The sequence below is a fragment of the Panthera uncia genome, assembly GCF_023721935.1.
Source record: "Panthera uncia isolate 11264 chromosome A1 unlocalized genomic scaffold, Puncia_PCG_1.0 HiC_scaffold_17, whole genome shotgun sequence".
Classification (NCBI taxonomy): Eukaryota; Metazoa; Chordata; class Mammalia; order Carnivora; family Felidae; genus Panthera; species Panthera uncia.
The window spans coordinates 99,428,724-99,450,854 of NW_026057577.1; the positions used below are offsets into that span (position 1 = coordinate 99,428,724).

The 22,131-nt window shown below is 35.6% G+C and overlaps 1 protein-coding gene across 2 annotated transcripts in view; it reads right to left on the minus strand.

The window, feature by feature from the left end:
- HMMR (hyaluronan mediated motility receptor) overlaps positions 1-22,131 on the minus strand; it is a 39,237-nt gene that overhangs the window by 14,385 nt on the left and 2,721 nt on the right. Inside the window, exons 2-12 of one of the 2 annotated variants that reach the window (XM_049647823.1) lie at positions 20,476-20,574; positions 19,928-20,007; positions 16,509-16,553; positions 13,223-13,411; positions 11,688-11,774; positions 11,500-11,600; positions 9,868-9,942; positions 9,556-9,734; positions 8,745-8,893; positions 4,088-4,302; positions 1,009-1,125 (exon numbers count right to left, since the gene is read on the minus strand). In XM_049647823.1, the coding sequence (XP_049503780.1) occupies positions 1,009-1,125; positions 4,088-4,302; positions 8,745-8,893; positions 9,556-9,734; positions 9,868-9,942; positions 11,500-11,600; positions 11,688-11,774; positions 13,223-13,411; positions 16,509-16,553; positions 19,928-20,007; positions 20,476-20,574 (1,336 nt within the window). Of the gene's footprint in view, positions 1-1,008; positions 1,126-4,087; positions 4,303-8,744; positions 8,894-9,555; positions 9,735-9,867; positions 9,943-11,499; positions 11,601-11,687; positions 11,775-13,222; positions 13,412-16,508; positions 16,557-19,927; positions 20,008-20,475; positions 20,575-22,131 lie in introns of both variants that reach the window. The other variant, XM_049647822.1, reaches the window with a different exon arrangement.

Here is a 22,131-nt window from a genome sequence, read left to right on the forward strand (position 1 = left end):
AATGAGGGACGGCCAGAGAGAGAGGGAGACACAGAATCTGAAGCAGGCTCCAGGCTCTGAGCTGTCAGCACAGAGCCCGATGCGGGGCTCGAACTCACGGACTGTGAGATTATGACCTGAGCCGAAGTTGGCCACTTAACCGACTGAACCACCCAGCGCCCTGAGAATCTTCTATTTAGATGAGCTATAAAGATGAGTAGAATTTTGGATTAAAAAAGGGTGTTGGGAGTGAGAGGTATTGCTGGATAGTGCAGGAGGAAGTTGGGGGGAGCTGTCAAAGGAGTTAATAAAATTTATATATTTTACTTAATTATTTTTTTTAAGTTTTTTTTTCTAAATTTATTTTTATATTTTGAGAGAAAAAGATAAAGAAGAGTGTGCATGTGTATGCAAGTGAGGGAGGGGCAGAGGGAGAGGGAGGGAGACAATTCCAAGCAGGCTCCATCCTCCACGCTAAGCACGGAGCCCCATACAGGGCTTAATCTCAAGACCATGGGGTGATGACCTAAGCCAAAATTGAGTCGGATGCTTAACTGACTGAGCCACCCAGGCACTCTGAATTTATGTATTTCAAAGATAAGTGAACATTAACATGTTTTAATACAGATAGGAAAAAATCCAGTAGAAAGGCTGTAAAGGATAAGTGAAATATAAAGTCACTTCTCCTGTAACAGGTGGGAAGATAGGATGAGCATAAAGGCAGGTGTGTTTACAGGCAGGGTAATGAGATAAAAGCTTTAGAATTCTTCATGAGGAAAATAATGGTGTCAGGAGAGTAAGACAGAAGGGCCAAAGGATTGAGAGTTCATGAAACTTGAAGTGGATGGCAGGAAAGGAAATTCCTATACATAAGATTACCAGGTAACCCTGAATGCCCATTTATGGTTGGTCATTATGGAATCTACAGTAATACCAACTATCTGTGTGATTGTTTTTTCAGATTTTTCTAGATAAGCACCCCTCCCTACTCATATCATATTTGAGAGTGTAGGCTCCCAATAAAAATACCTTTCAAATTGAGCAGTAACATCTCCAAGGTTTTGCACTGTACTCTGATACCTTTCCTGTAAAAGCAGGGTGGCTTGAGCGTGAGCAGCATTACTTTTCTCTAGTTCAGCTTCTTTCCTAAGGAACAATTAAAAGATAAAAGGCTAATTACAAATTATATTCTATGAAAGCGGATAGTATTTACCTTTGGCACTGTGAATCATGTGTCCAATGTCTGTATCTGCATAAACTACTGGACTGTTCAGATCTAACTTTATGACCTGCTTCTAATAGCATGTTTATTTATGTACTAACTTCTCTTCTGGCTTCATCTTATCCTTCCTGCCCTTATTTTACTTTCATTTTCATCCTAATTTACTCATTTCTAAATTTATCTTTTGACACTATATGCACGTATGTAGGTAGTTTAAACATTTTTTTTTTAGAAGAAGGTAGGGTAAAAAGACTCTAAAACACAATCTTAATGGCAGCAGCCAAATTACCAGCTAAAAAGCTGGCTCACTGAATAAAGTGTCTCTGCATTTAAGAAACACTCTTTAACTACACTTGGTATTTCTTTGAAAAAAGAGTTGATAGCACTATGTAGATTTAAATTAAAAAAAATTTCTTTTAACGTTTATTTATTTTTGAGCGAGAGAGATAGAGTGCGAGCAGGGGAGGGTCAGAGAGAGAGGGAGACACAGAATTTGAAGCAGGCTTAAGGCTCTGAACCATCAACACAGAGCCTGATGTGGGACTCAAACCCATGAACCGTGAGATCATGACCTGAGCCGAAGTTGGACTCTTAACTGACTAAGCCACGCAAGTGCCCTTAGGACTATGTAGATTTATTTTGATTATTTCAGTAATCCATATATGAAATTGTTATTAAAAAATATTCAATAACTTATTTGGTGGATTACTTACATAGACAAAATAGCTTTTAAGTCATCTTTATTCATATATATTACAAACCTCAGAAAGTTTTTGAAATATTAACATTACATATTACCAAAATAGTGAGAAAAATTTTGAGATATGCACATGAGCTTGTAAGAGACCTTTTAAAGAACATATAGAACTAAGAACTATAAATAAGAAGCTTTATTTGCTTATAGGCTAAGTTGGACACAGATAAAATAAATGGAACTAATCAAATTCCTTCTGTAATGAGCATGGGATTAAAAAATACACACACCAACAGCTCAAAGCAATCACATAGTACTAAAGGCTTTATAATAAAAATATTCTCTTCCCTGCCCCACAGAGAAATCATTTCCAATTTTCTTATTTTTTCTCTTATGCCTAAGATTTCAGGTTGGAAGGGACCTTAGAGATCGCGTTATTAAAATCCCTTTATTTTATATCTGATGAAATAGTAAATTAAAGAAATTAGAATTGTCTTGCTTAGAATCACACAGCTGGTTAACAGATCCAGCAATAAAATCCTTATCTCCTGACCTTTGCACTGAATTCCTTGAGTTGAATAAATGATTGTCTCAACTTTCTTTCCTCCCTGAAACTGATGTCATCTACTCAGTTTCTTAAAGTGCCTGCTCCCTGAGAATGGTTCCAGTATAGAACAATTCCCTAAGAATACTCTGGTACTTCTCCCGGCAAAAGCAGGCATATAAAAAACATTTGTGTCCTTTTTATCACTTACCACCACAAGAAAACAAGAAAAAAAAAAAAGGATTTTAACAAAAGTATCCAACAGGAGACAGATACACAGTTGTGAGATATACTACAGTCCTGTAGACTCATGTACAGTTCTTGGTTCCTTGCTAGAAATATTTTTAGTAATGAAATCTTAAGGAGTCAAATAATGTTAATTATTGTAGATACAGTTTGAACTCAAGAATCCACTTGGTATTTTAACCTAAATAAATGTAGTGGAGAAGGATGCACAATGTGATGAAAGTAATACGGAAATAGCAATAAAAGAAAAGCCTGAGGGGCACCTGGCTGGCTTACTTGGTACAGCGTGCAACTCTTGATGTTGGGGTGGTGAGTTCAAGCCCCATGTTGGGCATAGAGCTTACTTTAAAATAAAAAGAAAGAAAGGAAGGAAGGAAGGAAGGAAGGAAGGAAGGAAGAAAGAAAGAAAGAAAGAAAGAAAGAAAGAAAAAAAAGCCCAAGATCTCTTAAATTTCTTATTTTTGAATGTTGCCCAGGTTCGGTTGTTTTTTTTTTCTCATTTTGTTTTCATTGCTACTTCTGAGTATTTGTGCTCCCTTAGAAAAGGTAATTAAAGGTATAACTTATGCTTATGCTATGTAAACTGATGTACACACAGGGAAAAAATGGAAATGTTTCTTATTAAAGGGTGAGATTCTTAGCCTTTTTTCTAAATCTGTTATTGCTATAATGCTGATGTCCAACAATTTTAGACAACGTAACAGCAGTAAAGAAACCCCAAATTTTGAGTTTGTTTATTAACAGCCTTTTAAATTAAACCTCTTGCCTAAAAAAAAAAAAAAAAGAAAGGGCAGGGGCGCCTGGGTAGCTCAGTTGGTTAAGCATCCGACTTCAGCTCAGGTCACGATCTCATGGTTTGTGTGTTCGAACCCCGTCGGGCTCCATGCTAACAGCTCAGAGCCTGAGCCTGCTTCGGGTTCTGTGTTTCCCTCTCTCTTTGCCCCTCCCCAACTCATGCTGTTTTTCTCTCTCAAAAGTAAGTGAACATTTAAAAAAAAAAAAAAAAAGAAAGGGCACAGCTTCTGATTTTGGCTGTCATACTTGTTTGTATGCATATTCTTTGGGTATACTTTTCTTGAGTTTTATTTATTTATATTTAGAGAGGTGAGGGGAGGGACAGAGAGAATCCCAAGGAGACTCTGTGATGTCAGTGCAGAGTTCGATGCCAGGCTCAATCTCACAAACCATGAGATTGCGACGTGAGCTGGAATCAAGAGTCAGATGCTTAACCAACTGAGTCACCCAGGTGCCCCTCTATAGGTATACTTTACCTCTCTGTGTCTACTCCTTACTTGTAAAAGAATTCCAACCTTGACTGAAGTGAGATTGCTAAGAGAATGTACTGGAAAGCACATTTTAACATCTGAAGTCATATGAGACATGAGATCTTATTGATACCAACCCTTTCAGCTTTTCTTCTAGGAGTTTCAGTTCCTCAGCTCTAGATTTTGTTTCCTCTTCCAATTGTGTAATCAGCCTTTCAGCTTGTTCCTCCTTTTGCTGTAATTTATCTAGTTCTTCCAGTGTTTGCTTTAATTCTTCCTCAAAGAGATCTCTTTCTTTCATCATTTCCTCTTGAAAAGAACCTAGCTTCTGTTGAAGACTGGAGGACAACTCCTACATCCAAATAGAAACCACCAAAATAATATGAAATGGCATCAAGAGATTTTTACTAATGACAAAAAAAAAGAAGTACAGAAAGTAAAGTATGAATACTAAATTCAAGAGCCTCAAAAAAAAAAAAACCTTTGAAAAATACGGATATCACCTGCATCTTGTCATTGATTATATTCTGCACCTTGTTAACAATGTGGTAAATGTTTTTTCAGTTTTACTATGCAACACACACTCACACACTTCTTATAAAACTAAAATTATATTCTACAACTGACTTTTAGCATATTTTTCTCAGAGGATACCACAGAAAAAGTGTACTATGATTTTGACAGTACGTAAATATATTTTAAAGTTATATAATATACAGGGGCACCTGGGTGGTTCAGTCTGTTAAATGTTCAGCTCAGGTCATGACCTTATAGTTTGTGAGTTCAAGCTCCACAATGGGCTCTGTGCTGACAGCACAGAGCCTGTTTGGGATTCTCTCTCTCCTCCGCCCTCTGTCTCAAAATAAACATTTAAAAAATAAAGTTATACAATGCACAAATATATCAATACTGGGAAAAAGTTCTAACATTAAAATAAAGTGAAGACACAAATAAATGGAGAGATTCTGTGCTCATGAATTGAAAAAATTAATATTGCTAAAATACCCATGCAACCACAGCGATCTATAGATTCAGTGCAATCCCTATCAAAATGGGAATTTTCACAGATATAGAACAATGGAATAAGATAAAATTCGTATGGAAGCACAAAAGACCCTGAATAGCCAAAGTGCTCTTGAGAAAGAAGAACAAAGTTGGAGGTATCATACTCCCTGATTTCAAACTATGTTACTCAAAATAGTATGGTGATGGCATACTAACAGACACATTGATCACTAGAACAGAATAGAGCATAGAAACAAGCCCACACATACTAATTTATGATAAAGGAGTCAAAAATATACAAAGGGGAAAGAACAGTTTCTTCAATGAATGGTACTGGTAAAACTGGAAAACCACAAACAAAAGAATGAAAGTGCACTACTACCTTAATACCATTCACAAAAATTAAATAAAAATGTATTAAATGTAAGACCTGAAACCATAAAACTCCTAGAAGAAAACATAGGCAGTATGGTTATTGACATTGTTCTTGGTGATGATCTTTTGGACAGAACACCAAAGCAAAGGAAACAAAAGCAAAAATAAACAAGTGGGACTACATCAAACTAAAAAGTTTCTGGGGGCGCCTGGGTGGCTGAGTCAGTTAAAGCATCTGACTTCTGCTCAGGTCATGATCTCACAGCTCGTGAGTTCGAGCCCCATGTTGGGCTCTGTGCTGATAACTCAGAGCCTAGAGCCTGCTTCGGATTCTGTGTCTCCCTCTCCTCTTTCTGCCTCTCCCCAGTTCACTCTGTCTCTCCCAAAAATAAATAAGTGTTAAAAAAAAAAAAAAAAAAAGCTTCTGCACAGGAAAAGAAACCATCAAGAAAATGAAAACGTAACTTACTTACATGGGAGAAAGTATTTGCAAATCATATATCAGATAGGGCAGACAGGGGTTATAACCAAAATATATAAAGAACTCTTACAATTCAAAAGCAAAAAACCCAACTCTAATTAAAAACTGGGTAGCAGATCTAAAGAGGCATTTCTCCAAACATCTAGATAGCCAACAGGTATGATGTGAAAAGATGCTCAACATCACTAATCAACAGGGAAATGTAAATCAAAACCATAATGAGATTCACCTCATACCAGAATGGCTATTATCAATAAGACAAGAAATATGGGTGCCTGGCTGGCTCAGTCAGTGGAGCATGTAACTCTTGATCTTGGGGTCTGAGTTCGAACCCCATGTTGGGCACAGAGATTACTTGAAAAAAAAAAAAAAGACAATAGTAAGTGTTGGCAAGGATGTGGAGAAAAGGGAACGCTTGTGCACTGTTGCTGGGAATGTCAATTGGTACAGTCACTATGGAAAAGAGCATGAATGGTCCTCAAAAAATTAAATACAGAATTGCCATACAATCTAGTAATTCCAGTTCTAAGTATTTATTTGAAGAAAATGAAAATACACACTTGAAAAGATTATGCACCCAATGTTCATATCAGCATTATTTACAGTAGTCAAGATATGGAAAAAACTTAAATGTCTACTGATGGATGGATGAATAAAGAAAATGTGGTATATATACACACAAATTGATTATTCTTCAGCTATAAAAAAGAAAATCTTGTTATTTGTGATGCTATGGATGGACTCTGAGGGTATTATATTAAGTGGAATAAATCAGACAAAGAAAGAACAATATTATATGATCTTATTTATATGTGGAATCTGGAAACAAACAAAAACCCAGCCATAGAGAACAGACCGATGGTTGCCAGAAGTGGGGGTGGGTAAAATGGGGTGAAAGAGTCAAAAGGTACAAACTTCCAGTTAAAAAATACTTCAGTCATGGAGTGTTATAGCATGGTGACTATAGTTAACAGTACTGTATTGCACTTTGGAAGTTGCTGAGAGAGTCTTAAACACTCCTCAGAAGAAAAAAAATTTATAGTTCTATATAGTGATAGATGCTAACTAGACTTATTGTGGTAGTAAGTTTGCAACATATACAAATGTTAAATTGTTATGTCATACACCTGAAACTTACATAATGTTGTAAGTCAGTTATACCTCAATAAAAAAGCAAAAGCAAAACCCAGTGTAGATGTGCGCAGGAACACTCTATGAAAGAAAACAGGGCCCTTTGCCTTTAAAAAGAACGGTCAACATATGGGGCACCTGGATGGCTCAGTCTATTAAGTGTCTGGCTTTGGCTCAGGTCATGATCTCCAGATTTGTGAGTTCAAGCCCCGCATTGGGCTCTGTCTTGACAGCTCAGAGCCAGGAGCCTGCTTCAGATTGTGTCTCCCTCTCCCTCTCTCTCTCTCTCAAAAATAAACATTAAAAAAAAATTTAAAAAGAATGGTCAATGTAAATAAGCATTCTCTCCATCCTGTACACTCCTAACAATGCATTTAGGAGACACATCTCTTAAATATTAAGATACAAGAAAACATTTGAAAGGTCTGCCAACAGTAACTGCAGTTGTGGGACTGGATGGGACAAAAAAATAACAAAAAACAAAAAACAAATGAAGTGGAAAAATGCTTCTGACTATACCACACCCCAATCCTAGTTTCCTCATTGTAGAGATAACCACTAGTTTTGGTATATATGCCTTCTAGTCTTTTTTACACATTTATACACTTAAAAAAATACATACATATAAATGATATATACTACGTATGTAACGAACATTTAAAAAAATCCTAAAAATAGTTGAGATCTTCAAGCCAGTATATATAGATCTATTTAATTCCTTCAGTTGTTGCAGGTTGCCCAAAATATAATATTTCACATCAGTGCATTTACCTGTTTGCTCCACTCTCACTAATGTGTTCTGTATTATCAAATATTTTAAATGTTTATTTATTTTGAGATAGAAAGCACAGCTGTGTGCCTGTGCACACAAGTGTGCATGAGTGGGGGAGGGGCAGAGAGAGAGAGAGAGGGAGAGAGAGAATCCCAAGCAGGCTCCACACTGTCGGCACAGAGCCTGATGAAGGGCTCAATCTCACCACCTGTGAAATCAGACACTTAAATGACTAAGCCACCTAGGTGCCCCTATTATCAAATGCTTTAATGTGTGCCAATCTTGTAAGGGGAAAAAATTATTTCCATTTCTTTGATTATTACTAAGGTAGAGTATTCGTGTTTACAGATTATCTGAATTTCTACTGAGAATGATAAATTTACATGCTATGCTCATTTTTTTAACAAACTTTCTTCTCACATAAAATATTTTTTATGTAATCTGGGTTTTAAAAATTTTTCAGTTTTGTTTCACATGCATTTAGACACTATTTTACAACATAACTGTAAATGCCTAAGTAGTAATCTAACACAAGAATGTGCCAGAAAATATAAAAAAAAAATTTTTTTTATTATGTTTCTTTATTTTTGAGAGGCAGAGAGAGCATGAGTGTGGAGGGGCACAGAGAAAGAGAGACATAGAATCTGAAGCAGGCTCCAGGTTCTGAGCCGTCAGCCCAGAGCCCTGATGCAGGGCTTGAACCCATGAACTGTGAGATCATGACCTGAACCGAAGTCGGACACTTAACCGACTGAGCCACCCAGGTGCCCCTATGCCAGAAAATATTTTTAAACAATTTTCTTATTTTGGTTTATTAGTTGCTTATAATTTTTTCACATCATCAATAATGTGATGAACATTTGTGTGGCTTAACAGCATATACACGACTATTTCCTCAAGATAAGACTTTAAAAATAGAATTGTTGGATCGAAAGACATATATAATTTAAAGGTTTTCAGATACACAGGGAAATGTATGACATATAACAAGCAAAAGTTTTTGCTTTTTTTTTTTATTGTAGTGTACTACCTTCTCTTGTTGCAGAAGTGAATCACTTTGCAGTTCTTTTTGTCGTACCTTTTCATGTTCTTCCTTTTCAAGAATAAGTTTCTCCTTTAAGTTTTGCATTTCAGAATTCAGAGCTTCATCCCGTTCTCTATCCCTGTTGATGAGGTCTTCTATACAAATGAAAATGCTGTATTTAGATACATGTATTTAGAGAATGTATTGCATTTAGAGAAACTGGATTTCCATATACCCATTTTTTGCTGTTAGCATGTTATACAGACCAAGTATTTCCAAAGAAATAAAGCCAAAACATAATTCTGAAGTTTGTATCATTTACTACACAAAATGTAGTGCATATCCTATGGTATGTAATAAAACCTCCAAACTTGGTTTGATATATATCTTCTCAATTTAAATGGCCACCCAATGAGGAAGTCAAGAAATGTACCACTGTATATATTTCAATCAAGACAAGCAATATATTGAAATAAACAGAAAACAAACATTGTAAAAGACAAACATTCTCATATGGGAATAGGATTTTAATGTTATTTCCACAATTTTTTAAAAAACTCTTAAATACAGAGAACAAACTGAGGGTTGATGGAGTCGGGGGTTGAAGGAGGGGTGGGGGAGACGGGTGATGGGCATTAAGGAGGGCACTTGTTGGGACAAGCACCGGGTGTTGTATATAAGTGATAAATCATGGGAATCTACTCCTGAAGCCAAGACTACACTGTATGTTAGCTAACTTGACAATAAAAAAAAAAAAGTTTGTTTTAATACAGCAGTACAGTCTTTACATACTGTACATGTTACTTATGTTACATACCTTTTTCTTTCTCAAGCAGCTGACACTTAGCATTTAGGTTTTCGACTTGTTTAGAAAGCATAGCAACATTTTCCTCAAGAGATTGCTTAAGGCTTAAAACTTCATAATTCTTCTCTTTCAAATTTTCTTCTAACTGGGCAATATCTAGCTTGTATTTTTCCACTTGATCTGATGCACAACTACAGTAAAACAAATTATTTTGAAGAGCACATAATTTAGGCACAGGGAAAATTAAACTAAAAAGGATGAAAATGATGTATTCATCACTATTCAACAAAATAAGGTCCAATTTAAAACTACTATTAATATTACCTAATTTCTTCGATGTATTCTAAGAGTTTTTCTGTTTCGGATTTTTCATCAATCTTGTCCTTCTCTATTGAAACACTGAAAAAAATTACATATATGAATACTCACAGTAGTCACACATAATGTTTAATCTGTACCAGATACTGCTGTATCAGATAGGCTATCTCTAGACTCCAAATCCTTAATTCTTATTTTCTGTGACCTCTTAAGTTGACAATTTAGTATATGCAAATAGGAAACTGAAGGTTTTTTTTAAAGTGAGAAAGCTTTCCAAATAAATTCTGATAAATTTCACGATGATGAAAATTATCACCTATAACACTCCAAGTGTTAGAAATAATCTTTCTTGTAGCCTTCCCAGTCCCCACCCCACCATCACACATACAAAATAGCCTTTGTTCTAGGTTGATTTTTATGCAATTACTTCGGTGTTTACCTCCTCCAAACAACTCAATTTAAAAAATGAGCAAGAAAGTTAAATAGACACCTTACAAAAGGATATATATGAATGGTCAGTGAGCACATACAGTGAAGCTCGGCCTTAGACTAACAAAATTACAAATGAGATACTATTTCCTACCTACTAAAAGGTGGAAATCAAACAGACTGACAATATCAAACCTTGGAGACGTGGAACAGTTGCACCTATCACGCATTGCTAAGTGGGACTGTAAAATGGCTCATACAACCACTCTGGGTTGGTTGGTTTGTTTGTTTTAATAATTTACACATATACTACACTACCCTATGACCCATGTATTGCAATCCTAGATGTTCATTCAGGAGAAATAAAAACTTACGTCCACAAAAAGATATACGTAGCGGACTTATTCACACTATCAGAAAACTGGAAACACAAACAATGATCAACAGAGGAATAGTAAACAAATGGAGGTATATTCAGATAGTGGAATACTACTCAGAAATAGAGAACAAATTATAATACAACAGTATAGATGAATCTTAAAATACTATGTTAAACAAAAGAAGACACACACACACACACACACACACACACACACACACACACACACACACTGTGATAAACACCTCCCATCCCCACCCTCCAAAGACCAAACTAATTTATATGATGGAAGTCAGAAAGTGGCTTCACGGGTTGGGGGCCTCATAATGGGGAAGAGCAAGGGAGCAGGAAGAGGCAGGAAGGAATTTTCTGAGAGGATGGTAATGTTCTCTGTCTTGTTTGTAGGGTGATTACAGAGGTGTATACAATTGTCAAAAGTCATCAAACTGAATACTTATGATCTATATATTTTTTGTAGGTAAGTTACAGCTCAATCATAAAAAGGAAGGCTAGGATTATACATTAATCACAGCTTCTTATACCAATATTCCTCAGTTTTGGTCTACCATCTCCATAAGATGATGCTACTACAAAGATGAGGAGGCCTTTCCTCATAATTTGTACAAAAGATGGACAAAAGTAATACATTTATACATCTTTTCAGCATTAAATGGGAGTGATTAGGGCTCAGCTAAAGAAGAGAAATAAGGCAAGCAGGGAGGCAATGAGAGAAGTATGGAGGAAGGTTAAGTCTCAGTAAACAAGAGAGAGGTGAGAGAAGGAAATCAACAGTTACACTTAACAATTTCTCTTTCTTTTTAGGCACTCACAGTTTCCCCTCCAGTTGTGCTATTTTCCCCTGAGACTCCTCAAGATTCTTCTGAGTGACCTGTAGCTTCACCTCCATGCCTTCCTGTTTAGCCATCATACTCTACACAACAAAAATAGGTGTTAGGAAGTGGAAGTTGTTCAGGTCCCCAGATCCAGACACAGCAAACTCACCAAAAGTATCACTCACCCTTATCTTTGTTTCTCTCTTGTTTCTAAGTTTCATTAATTCGAAGCTTAGAATTCTCATAGTCTTCTGGTTACTATCTTCAGAAAACTAAGTACAAGAAACATATAAAAACATTTAGATATATTTTCTGTTAGATCTTATATAAAATCACATAAATATTGATTATTACTGGGACTATTATTTACCTACAACATATTCTGGTAGAGAAAATGCCTTTGATCACACCAGGATTACTGATTTTATGTAATATTGCTACTGTTCTTGTCCTTCTTTTTGATTAATGTGACTTTCTGGCTTATTTATTTTTATTTTACTTTTTCTAAAGATTCTATTTTATTTAAAAAAATTTCTTTTAACATTTATTATTTTTGAGAGACAGAGAGAAAGATGGCACAAGCAGGGGAGAGGCAGAGAGAGACAGATACACAGAATCCAAAGAAGGTTTCAGGCTGTGAGCTGTCAGCACAGAGCCTGATGTGGGGCTTGAACTCACAAACTGTGAGATCATGACCTGAGCAAAGTCAGATGCTTAACCGACTGAGCCATCCAGGCTCAGCTAAAGATTTTATTTTAACTAATCTGTACACACACACACACACACACACACACACACTCACGGGCTTGAACTCACAACCCTGAGATTAAGAGCTACATGCACCACCAAGTGAACCTTCCAGGCACCCTTTTCTGCTTACATTTTAAAGCTCCTTGGGTAGTTACCTACCTCTACATGCTGGAGAGTCCACTGCAAGCCTCCAAAACAAGCTTCTCAGAGAGGATTTTGTAATATGTGCTTGCTTAACAAAATGCATCTAAACTGCCTAGTCTATTTTGAAATATGTAGACTATACAGTTCATCCCAGGCCAACTAAATCAGAATCTCCCTGGATGGGGCCCAGGAATCTGCTTTTTTCCCTAAGCTTGATTCATACGCATCCTCACTCAAAGAGCTCAATACATTACAGGCTCTGAATAAATGATTGCTATTAAAATGAACAGTGACGTACAGCCTCCTTTTACTTCTGACAAAAGCAAATGACCGTGTTATGTCCTTTAATATCTATTAGCATAATATTATTAATAATACTAATATTAAATAAAATATTAATAAACAGAATATCTATTAAACACATTTAATCCACAAATTTATTCACTTCCCACTTCAATCCCAAAAGGATTTGAAATGGAAGCCTGCTGTCATGTGATTATTTATTTCAGAGAAAGATCTAGTGACTTCTAGACATAAATTCTACAAGTTTTATTAATGCCCTTATTTATTAGGAGTGACTTTGAAGGAGGGTGAGAAAATGTCAGACATTAAAACAAAAAGCAACTTGTTTATCATTTCTTATGTGTCAGATACCATAATAAAAAAGACAATGATAATTCTTCTTGGAAGCAGCTTAATATTTAAGGTACATTTGGTAAAGGAATAAGGCTAAACTAGAGCCTAAAATTCTCAAGATATAAGAAAAAAAACCTACAACATGTTTATAACTTATTCAGTTGTAAATATTACCATGAGATTTAAATACCTTTGATTTTAGTAGCTCATTAGTCCTGGTTAATTCAATAAGCTGTTTTTCTAGTGAAGCATTACTTGCAGAGAGAGATGTTTTCTCCCTGACTGCAGCATTTAGCTTAGCCTCTGTCTTCTCTAACTCGGCTTCCAGATCCTGGATCCGCTTATCCTGAGCACCACGTTCCTGCACGAGAACACGAATCTGGACGGAAACAAGGTGATAAATGAATGATTTACCAATACAATGCCAATGTAACTAGATGCTACTGAAAATAAAACATTCAAATTCTAGAAAAAGCTTTGTGACATGATGTTGTTAAATATTCTGATTTCACTAGCTGTTTGAACATTCATATTTATATGTTTTAAAAATCTGTAAGAACTTAAATCTGTAAGAATTTTAAGAAGAGAGGATTTTAATTGTTGTAAGCTTCCAGGTATAATTAAACTGTTCACTTTTAAGGTATTTCTACCTATAAGAGTTCTTCTTTTCTCTAGTTCTAGTTATATGAACTCAAATTATAGCTTGAAATGCTAACTATCTTTTTTATTTCAAGAAGGCAGAATGGGGCTTCTGTGTAGGATATAGTAAGCACTACAATAGGAGTGATCAGTAAGCCACCACTCTTGTTGCAATTGTGAGATCAAAACCAAAACCAAAATCAAAACCACCTATCTGACAACAGAAAATGTGGAAGTCAGGAGACAATGAAATGACTTGTTTAATATAAGGGGAAAAGTACCAATCTAAAATTCTGTTCCCAAGGAAAATATCCTTTAAATTTGAAGGTGACATGATGATGTCTTACGAGAAAAGAAAAGCTGAGAGGATCTGCCAATAGCCTGCAGAACAAAAGGTACTAAAGGAGTGTGTAGGCTCAACAAAAATGATCCCAGATATTTACAAGATTTGCACTTTAAATATAAGGACATAGAAAGACATAATAATGGGTCAGGAAAGATCTACCATGTAAATATTAAACAAAAGAAAGATGGGATGCCCTTATTAATATGATACAAAGTAGACATTTAAGGCAGAAAGTATTATTAGCGATAAAGAAGGAATTTTATAATGGAAAGGTCATTTCAAGAGGAAGATACAATCAAATTTGTTGTGCAACTTTAAGTTCAAAATATACAAAGCAAAATGTATATTGTGTACATTACATAGGTGTATGTATGAGGTGGAAATGAGAAAGTACCTCTTTCTCTAGCTAATAGAATAAACAGACAAAAATATCAGTACAAAACTTTTAAACATATTGAACTGACATATATAAACTGTACCGACAAGTACATATACATTCTTTTCTAGTGCACATAAAACATTTACCAAAATAGATTATTTGTTGGGTACAAAAGCATCGAAACAGCACAGTTGTATTAAGTCACATGAAGTATTTCCTACTCTTTCTTAACTGACTTTGTGTTGATACTAATCTCAGTATTTTAGGCCAAAAATGCTTACCTAAAAATGTATCAAACACCATATGTATATATATGGCTATGATGCTAGCGATTGAATGAGCTTTAAGGTTCCCTACCAGAAGATTCTCTACGCTTATATTATTGGTTTATAAACAACATTTATAGCAAAATATTATAAACTAGAAAAAAGAACACCGAGATTATCTTTACAGGTTTTTGCAGTTAAGGAAGTTTAAGCTTCAAAAAAAGGGTTTGTACACTCAAATGCCTATGTGGCCAAGCAGACAATATAAATAAGTAGAGAGAGCCAGGTGAGGACTGAGGAGCAAATGTGGAGTATAAAGGAGGCAGCCCTGCAAAGCCCTAGCATATTGTTGCCCTGTAGTGGAAAGTGGAAACAGTGTCGTCAGGTCGTCTGATTTTGCAACATAAGCCAGAAATCTGAATGTTTTACATGAAATGTTACTTTTAAATATTGATAATTAATTCAAATTAAATAAACAAACAAACAACAAATACTATGGGGCTTAAATAAAAAAGAGCTCTATTTGTAAAAAAAAGAAAAAAAAAATCTCTATTCTAATGGTGCCTGGGTGGGTTAGTCAGTTAAGCATCTGGCTCTTAATTTCGGCTCAGGTAATGATCTCATGGTTGCAAGATTGAGCCCCACATAGAACTCTTCACTGGCAGTGTGGAGCCTGCTTAGGATTCTCTCTCTCTCTCTCTCTCTCTCTCTCTCTCCCCCTCTCTCTCTGCGCCTTTCAAAAATAAATAAACTTAAAAAAACCTTTCTACTCTAAATGATTAAGAAACTGATGCAAATTATCAGTTCTAATCTTGGCACTGCCACTCACTTACCAGTTATCTGAGACTCAGTTATCACCTCTCTAAGTATTAACCCCTACATTGTAGGCATGTATCCTCAATAAAATGATGGCCAACATAATTAAATACTAAAAGAATCAGAGCAACCAGAGCAGAGATTTGCAAAGCTATCTTGACGTATTCTTGGTCCTAAGCTAACATTTAACTGTAATCACTGGAAAGTTTTAATATGTCATAAGAATATGTGCACTAGAAAAAGAGTTGGTCAGCAATGTAAACATGGAAAGACTGCTAGAGAAGCAAAACTGGTAGTGACCATCTTACTCCTGCTTAGGGAAGTAAGTGGACTCTTTAGGTCAGCATTGCTCAGTAGAGACTTCTGCCATGGTGGAAATGTACCGTATAGTATGGGAGCCACTCACTGGAGTACTTACAGCGCATTTAAAATGTGACTAGTGCAATTGAACTATTGAGTTCTTTTACTTAATTTAAATAAGTCTCAAATGGTGAGTGGCTACCATACTGGACAGGATAGCTCCAGATTTACCCTCCAGCTCCATTTTATCCTTAAATAAGGCATATATAACTTACAGAGCAGAGGATGTGTAAGATTAGCACAACTCTTTCACAATTCAACTAACCTGCTAGGATTTCATGCTAAGAAATTCTCTAGCTAGTCACTGTCTTAACATAAACATTAGCATACAGGAAGAGTGTGCACTGAGTAAATGTAAATATTTGACACACGCATAATTGCAATATAGCAATATATTAATTTTTAGTGGTCAATTTTTCATAGAGTGGGTAATCTTGAATCTACCCCTAACAAACTTGACACTGTCAGCATACCACACTGACCACCAGGCTCCAAAACTTAGTATCTAACGAAGCTAAGGAATAGTTACCTCGCAGGCACTGGTCTGGACAGATTATCTGCCTTGCTATGCAACTCCCCAAACTGCAACAGAATACCTGTCTCTTAACTCTAAGTCACTCTGTATTTTATAGCACATTTATTTTTCAATTAAGTTGAAAGCATTGCTTACCTCTTTTTCTAGTATCTTCAAATCTTTATCATTCTTTTGAGACTCCTTCTATTTAAAAATCAAAGAACAGAGATAAACAAATTTAAGCACCACAAATATCACAGCCAGATTTGATTTTTAGCTATTAAAAAGATTAAAGAGCTCAAATTCTTTTTTCTTTTCTTTCTCTTTCTTTCTTTCTTTCTTTCTTTCTTTCTTTCTTTCTTTCTTTCTCTCTCTCTCTCTTTCTTTCTTTTAAACTTTACCCCCAAAGTGGAGCTCAAACTCATAATCCCAAGATTAAGAGTCACATGTTCTGTTGACTGGGCCAGCCAGGCATAATTGACTTTATTAATTGATTCATGCATCAGGCAGCATCCCATCTAGCAAGTAGAGGGGAGCTGCCTCCCAAACAGTTAATTTTTATTTTAAAAATTTCACTGAGTCTATTAAACATTTTGTAGGAGACTTACCTGGTAAAAGAAGGAATGGATTCTTTAAGTCTTAAAATATTTCAGGTTTAAGTTTTCACCCCCATAGATTATTAGGCTTTTCCTAATAAGTCCAGGGAAAAGAACAGGTGGTGCTTTACGAATAAAGCTACTGAGCGCTTTCTTTCTAATGTTAAACAGCAATACATTTTGAATATTTAATTATGCTATCCCAGAAAGAAAACAATCTTACAAAGAAAAATCAACTTAAACTCTGATACGCAAAGAGGAAAAAAATGTGTGTGTGTGTGTGTATGTATATATATATATACATACACACACACACACACAGAAATAAAAATTAAAATGGTATAAGATGATTTAAAAAAAAATTTTAAGTCTACTTATTTATTTTTGAGAGACACAGAGAGCATGAGCCAGGGAGGGGCAGAGAGAGAGGAAGAGAGAGAATCCCAAGCAGGCTCAGCACTGTCAGCGTGGAGCCCATAGCGGGGCTCGAAATCATGAAACCACGAGATCGTAATCTGAGCCAACACCGAGAATTGGATGCTTAACCAAATGAGCCTCGCAGGCGCACCAGTAAAAACTTTTTTTTTTTAATGTTTATTTATTTTTGAGACAGAGAGAGACAGAGCATGAACGGGGGAGGGTCACAGAGAGAGGGAGACACAGAATCTGAAGCAGGCTCCAGGCTCTGAGCTGTCAGCACAGAGCCCGACGCAGGGCTCGAACTCATGGACCGTGAGATCATGACCTGAGACGAAGTTGGACGCTTAACCGACTGAGCCACCCAGGCGCCCCAGTAAAAACTGGTTTTAATCTAATTATTGCCTTCATTCAAAATAAGACATATAATTTTGGTCTATGTCTTTTATATCCAACAGCCTTTCTGATACAATGGCCCCAAACCAAGTATCTATCTTTCCCATGTTAAATGGAAGAAAATGGATAAATATATTGAATGCAACCTGTTTTATGTACTTCTAAGTTGGGGAGGGAGGGGGCTACACAACTATCATATTTATTAATTTCCCACCTGATGGAATTTTCTATCAAGGAAGGCCTATTATTTAGGGGTTTTACACAAACTTGTATGTAATTTAGTTTTCTAAAAGTTACATAATTAATTCAAAATATCAGAACTGTTTCTTCAAGAAATTCAAGTCAAGAGATTTAAATCAATTTCTTTTTAAATATTATTTTATTAAAAAAATTTAATTCCAGTACAGTTAACATACAGTGTTCTATTAGTTTCAGGTGTACAATATAGTGATTCAACACTTCATACATCACCTGGTGCTAATCAGAACCCGTGCATCCTTATTCCCATCTCCTCTTTCACCCATTCCCCCCCCCCCCCCCACTTCCTCTCTGGTAACCATCAGTTTGATCTCTATAATTAAGAGTCTGTTTCTGGGATTGTTTTTTTTCCCTTTGCTCATTTTCTTTTTTGTTTCTTAAATTCCATGTATGAATGAAATCATATGGTATCTGTCTTTCTCTGACTTATTTGGCTTAGCATTATATTCTCTAGCTCCATCTATGTAATTGCAAATGGCAAGATTTCATTCTTTTTTATGGCTAATATTCCATTGTGTGTGTGTGTGTGTGTGTATTTATTTGAATCAATGTGTAAGAAAAGACTGTCTATATTAGTGCTGCCTAATAAAAATATATCACAAACCACATATGTATTTTTTTTGGTAGTTAATTTAAAAAGTAAAAATTTTAGGGGTACCTGGGTGGTTTAGTCAGTTAATCGTCTGACTTTGGCTCAGGTCATGATCTCACAGTTCATGAGTTCGAGCCTCACGTTGGGCTCTGTGCTGACAGCTCAGAGCCTGGAGCCTGCTTCAGCTTCTGTGTCTCCCTCTCTCTCTGCCCCTCCCCGACCCCGTCTTTCTCAAAAATAAATATTAAAAAAATATGTACTTTTAAATAAAAAGTAAAAAATTTTAAAATATATTTTACTGTACCATAAATGTAAAAAAGTATTATTTCAACATGTCATTAGTATGAAATTATTAGTGAGATATTTTATATGTTTTGTACTAGGTCTATAAACTTTGGTTTGTATTTTACACTTACAGCATATCTCAATTCAGATGCTTAAGTTTCATCAGAAATAGCCATCTATATTTAGATTTCATAAAATGTACAGATGAAAAAGTAGATGCACATTCCAAGTTGTTCCAAAAACATTTAAGTTTTCCAAGAATAGAATCAAGTATCAGTTTTTTACATATTACTTAAAATTAAATAGTATCAAAAATTTAGCTGTTCACTTTGAAGTGCTCGATAGCCACATGTGGCTAATCACTTCCATACTGGATAATGAAGCCCTATAAAACAAGAGGCTTAGATAATCGCTAAATAAATGAACAAGTCTAAGCCTTGGTTTCCCAACTCTGAATCTTTTTCACATTTAACAAATCACTCTTTGCAACTCCTTAAGAAAGTACAACTTGCTTTATAAACTAATGGAAACAGTGATAATAAATAGGCTGTTGCACAAGCCTCAACATGAAGTTAAGAATTTAATGTCCCACCACTCCTTGGCAGTCTTTGAATAGCAAATAAATCTCTTTTAGGCATTACAATACTTTTTTCCTTTTTCTTCAATATTTACCCTTCTGCACAAGTAAGCAAACAAAACCAAAACAACTCAAACAATGATAACTAATATATCAAAGCACTGCATACTTTTTAAAGGCTTACTAGGTATTATAAAATTTATCTAGATAGAGAAATGACTGAGAAGTGGAGACCATTTTGTAATTCTGAACTCCAGACACATTTAAACAATGCATGTAGTAATGATGTAAACATAAATCTTGCTAGAGTCCTAATGATAATATTTTTATTAATTTATAGATTTACTTATAACCTTAAATTATACACTTAACCCATTCTAGTCAAATAAAATAACTTTTGGAAATGTTTTCATGATTTAGGTACTAAACCAGCTAGAATATCAGAGTTCCTCACCTTTAATCCCAAAGTCTTAACTTTTCTTGCTGAAGCAGGCAAGGTAATATCTTTGTCAACATTAAGATTTTGTTGAGATTCTAAAATAAAATAAATTGTACAGATTTTAGTTGGCACTTACATGTTTGAAACACAGACAAAACCCAATTTCCAAATTTCTTATTATAATTATTAGTGAAGTAGTATTAAAGTTATTTTTTTCTGACTGTATATGTCCAAATAATTAGTTGTACAATAGTATTTACACATCTAATACTTTTCTGATTTTCCTAATATTCCCTGATGGAAAGTTAAGGTGATTACCAAAAGGGAAACTATGTATCTATGTGAGTGTCTTGCTTAACTTTCCTGGTTACACAACAGTAAAATGATTAAAGCATTAGTCTGCAGTTGACTCTTTTGTAAATTCATCAAATAAGAAAATTTAAATATAACTGTAGCTTTGCATTTTTAGAAATACTATAGCATCTTTTAATTTAAATACTGTTACTCATAACTTTAAAGCTTATGAGATCATATAACCATTATGTTATTTGGGAATCTGTTACCTTTCTGTTTTTTAAATCTTTGTGATTTCTGAAAAGATACCGGTCCTTTCAATACTTCTGAAGTTGTAACATCATAAGCACCTGGAGATGGTGCACAACCTACAGGAAACATAAAACATTAATTAATGTCTCATCTTATGCTACTTATGATCTTAAGTTAAAAATATGTTATAGTAAAATGCCATTAATAAATTGTTTGTTTTTTCAGGGGTTCCTGGGTGGCTCAGTTGATTGAGTGTCCGACTTGAGCTCAGGTCTAAAGCCCTGCATCAGACTTGTTGCTGTAAGCACAGTGTCCACCTCAGATCCTCTCTTCCCCTCTCTCTGTGCCCTCCCCCATTCACGTGCTTTCAAAAATTAAAAAAAACAACAACAAAAGAACAAAAAAACCTAAACATTAAAATAGTTTATTTTTTCAAATGTAAAAATTTGATATTACAAAACAGGCCTCTTTATGAAGAAAACATCATTATCTTCCCAAATGATCTTTATTTCAATGAGTCAAAGGAACACAGGCAACTGAGCAAAACAGCAAAGACAGTCTTGAAATAAACATCAGGAAAGAACAAGCAACACGGCTTTGTTATTAAGGATTGAATATAAGAAAAAAAGATTTGGAATCAACCCTACCCAAAAAGAGTCACAGGTAATTACCATCAGATTCTAGAAATGAATAACGATCATTTTATATGTACTCACACAAAGATTCCAATACTGGGAGCTTTTAGATCTAAATGTGGTCAATAAGGGGTTGAGGTAGTAGATTTCCAATCAGGAAAGAGTCTCAAAATGAAGTACAGAATTCAATGGGGCATCTAAGGTAAAGGCAGACTTAGAAACATTAGTCTTGGCTAGCTCAGATCTCTCACACTCCACCAACTGTTCACACCCTGGGGTAAACAGGAGGCTGACAGCGGTTTCCCTAAAATCAGTTTAAGGGTCGCACATCTTAAAGCACCTATGTCACCCATTTGGAATAGGGATCAGTGGAAGCAGCGCAGAACATATCCTATTTTAAAGTAACAAGAGACTTCAAAGAAAACTGCCGGCACTGTTGCCCTTTTTGGGGAGGTGGGGATGAGTGTATGCAGAACGTGTGGCTATTCTTTGCTCCCTGCTTTTGTTTTTTATCTACAAATGTTTGTTTGTTTATTTCTTTAGAGTATGAACAAGTGGGGCAGGGACAGAGAGAGAGGGAGAATCCCAAGCAGCTCTACGTTGTCAGCACTGAGCCTGATGTGGGGCTCAAACTCACCAACTGTGAGATCATGACCCAAGCTGAAACCAGGAGTTTGACGCTAAACCGACTAAGCCACCCAGATGCCCCATAAAAAAGTTTTTTTTAAAGCTGTATGCCCAAGCTCGGGCTTGAACTTACAACCCTGAGATCAAGAGTCACATGCTCTACCAAGGGAGCCAGCAAGATGCCCTGCTCTCTGCTTTTAGGTATGTTTCTGTGGCAAAGTGTGAGAAGCACTGGTCTAGACTCGTCAGAGCAGCCAGAAGATAAAATGCTGTTGAATTCTTGTATTCTGGTTCATCATTAGGTCTACACTCTCAAAAGGGGATATGGGCCAGCAAAAGATCAGATGGTGTACAGTGACTAAGCAGCATCACGCGAGTTGAGAACAATTAAAATCACACTTAACAAAAACT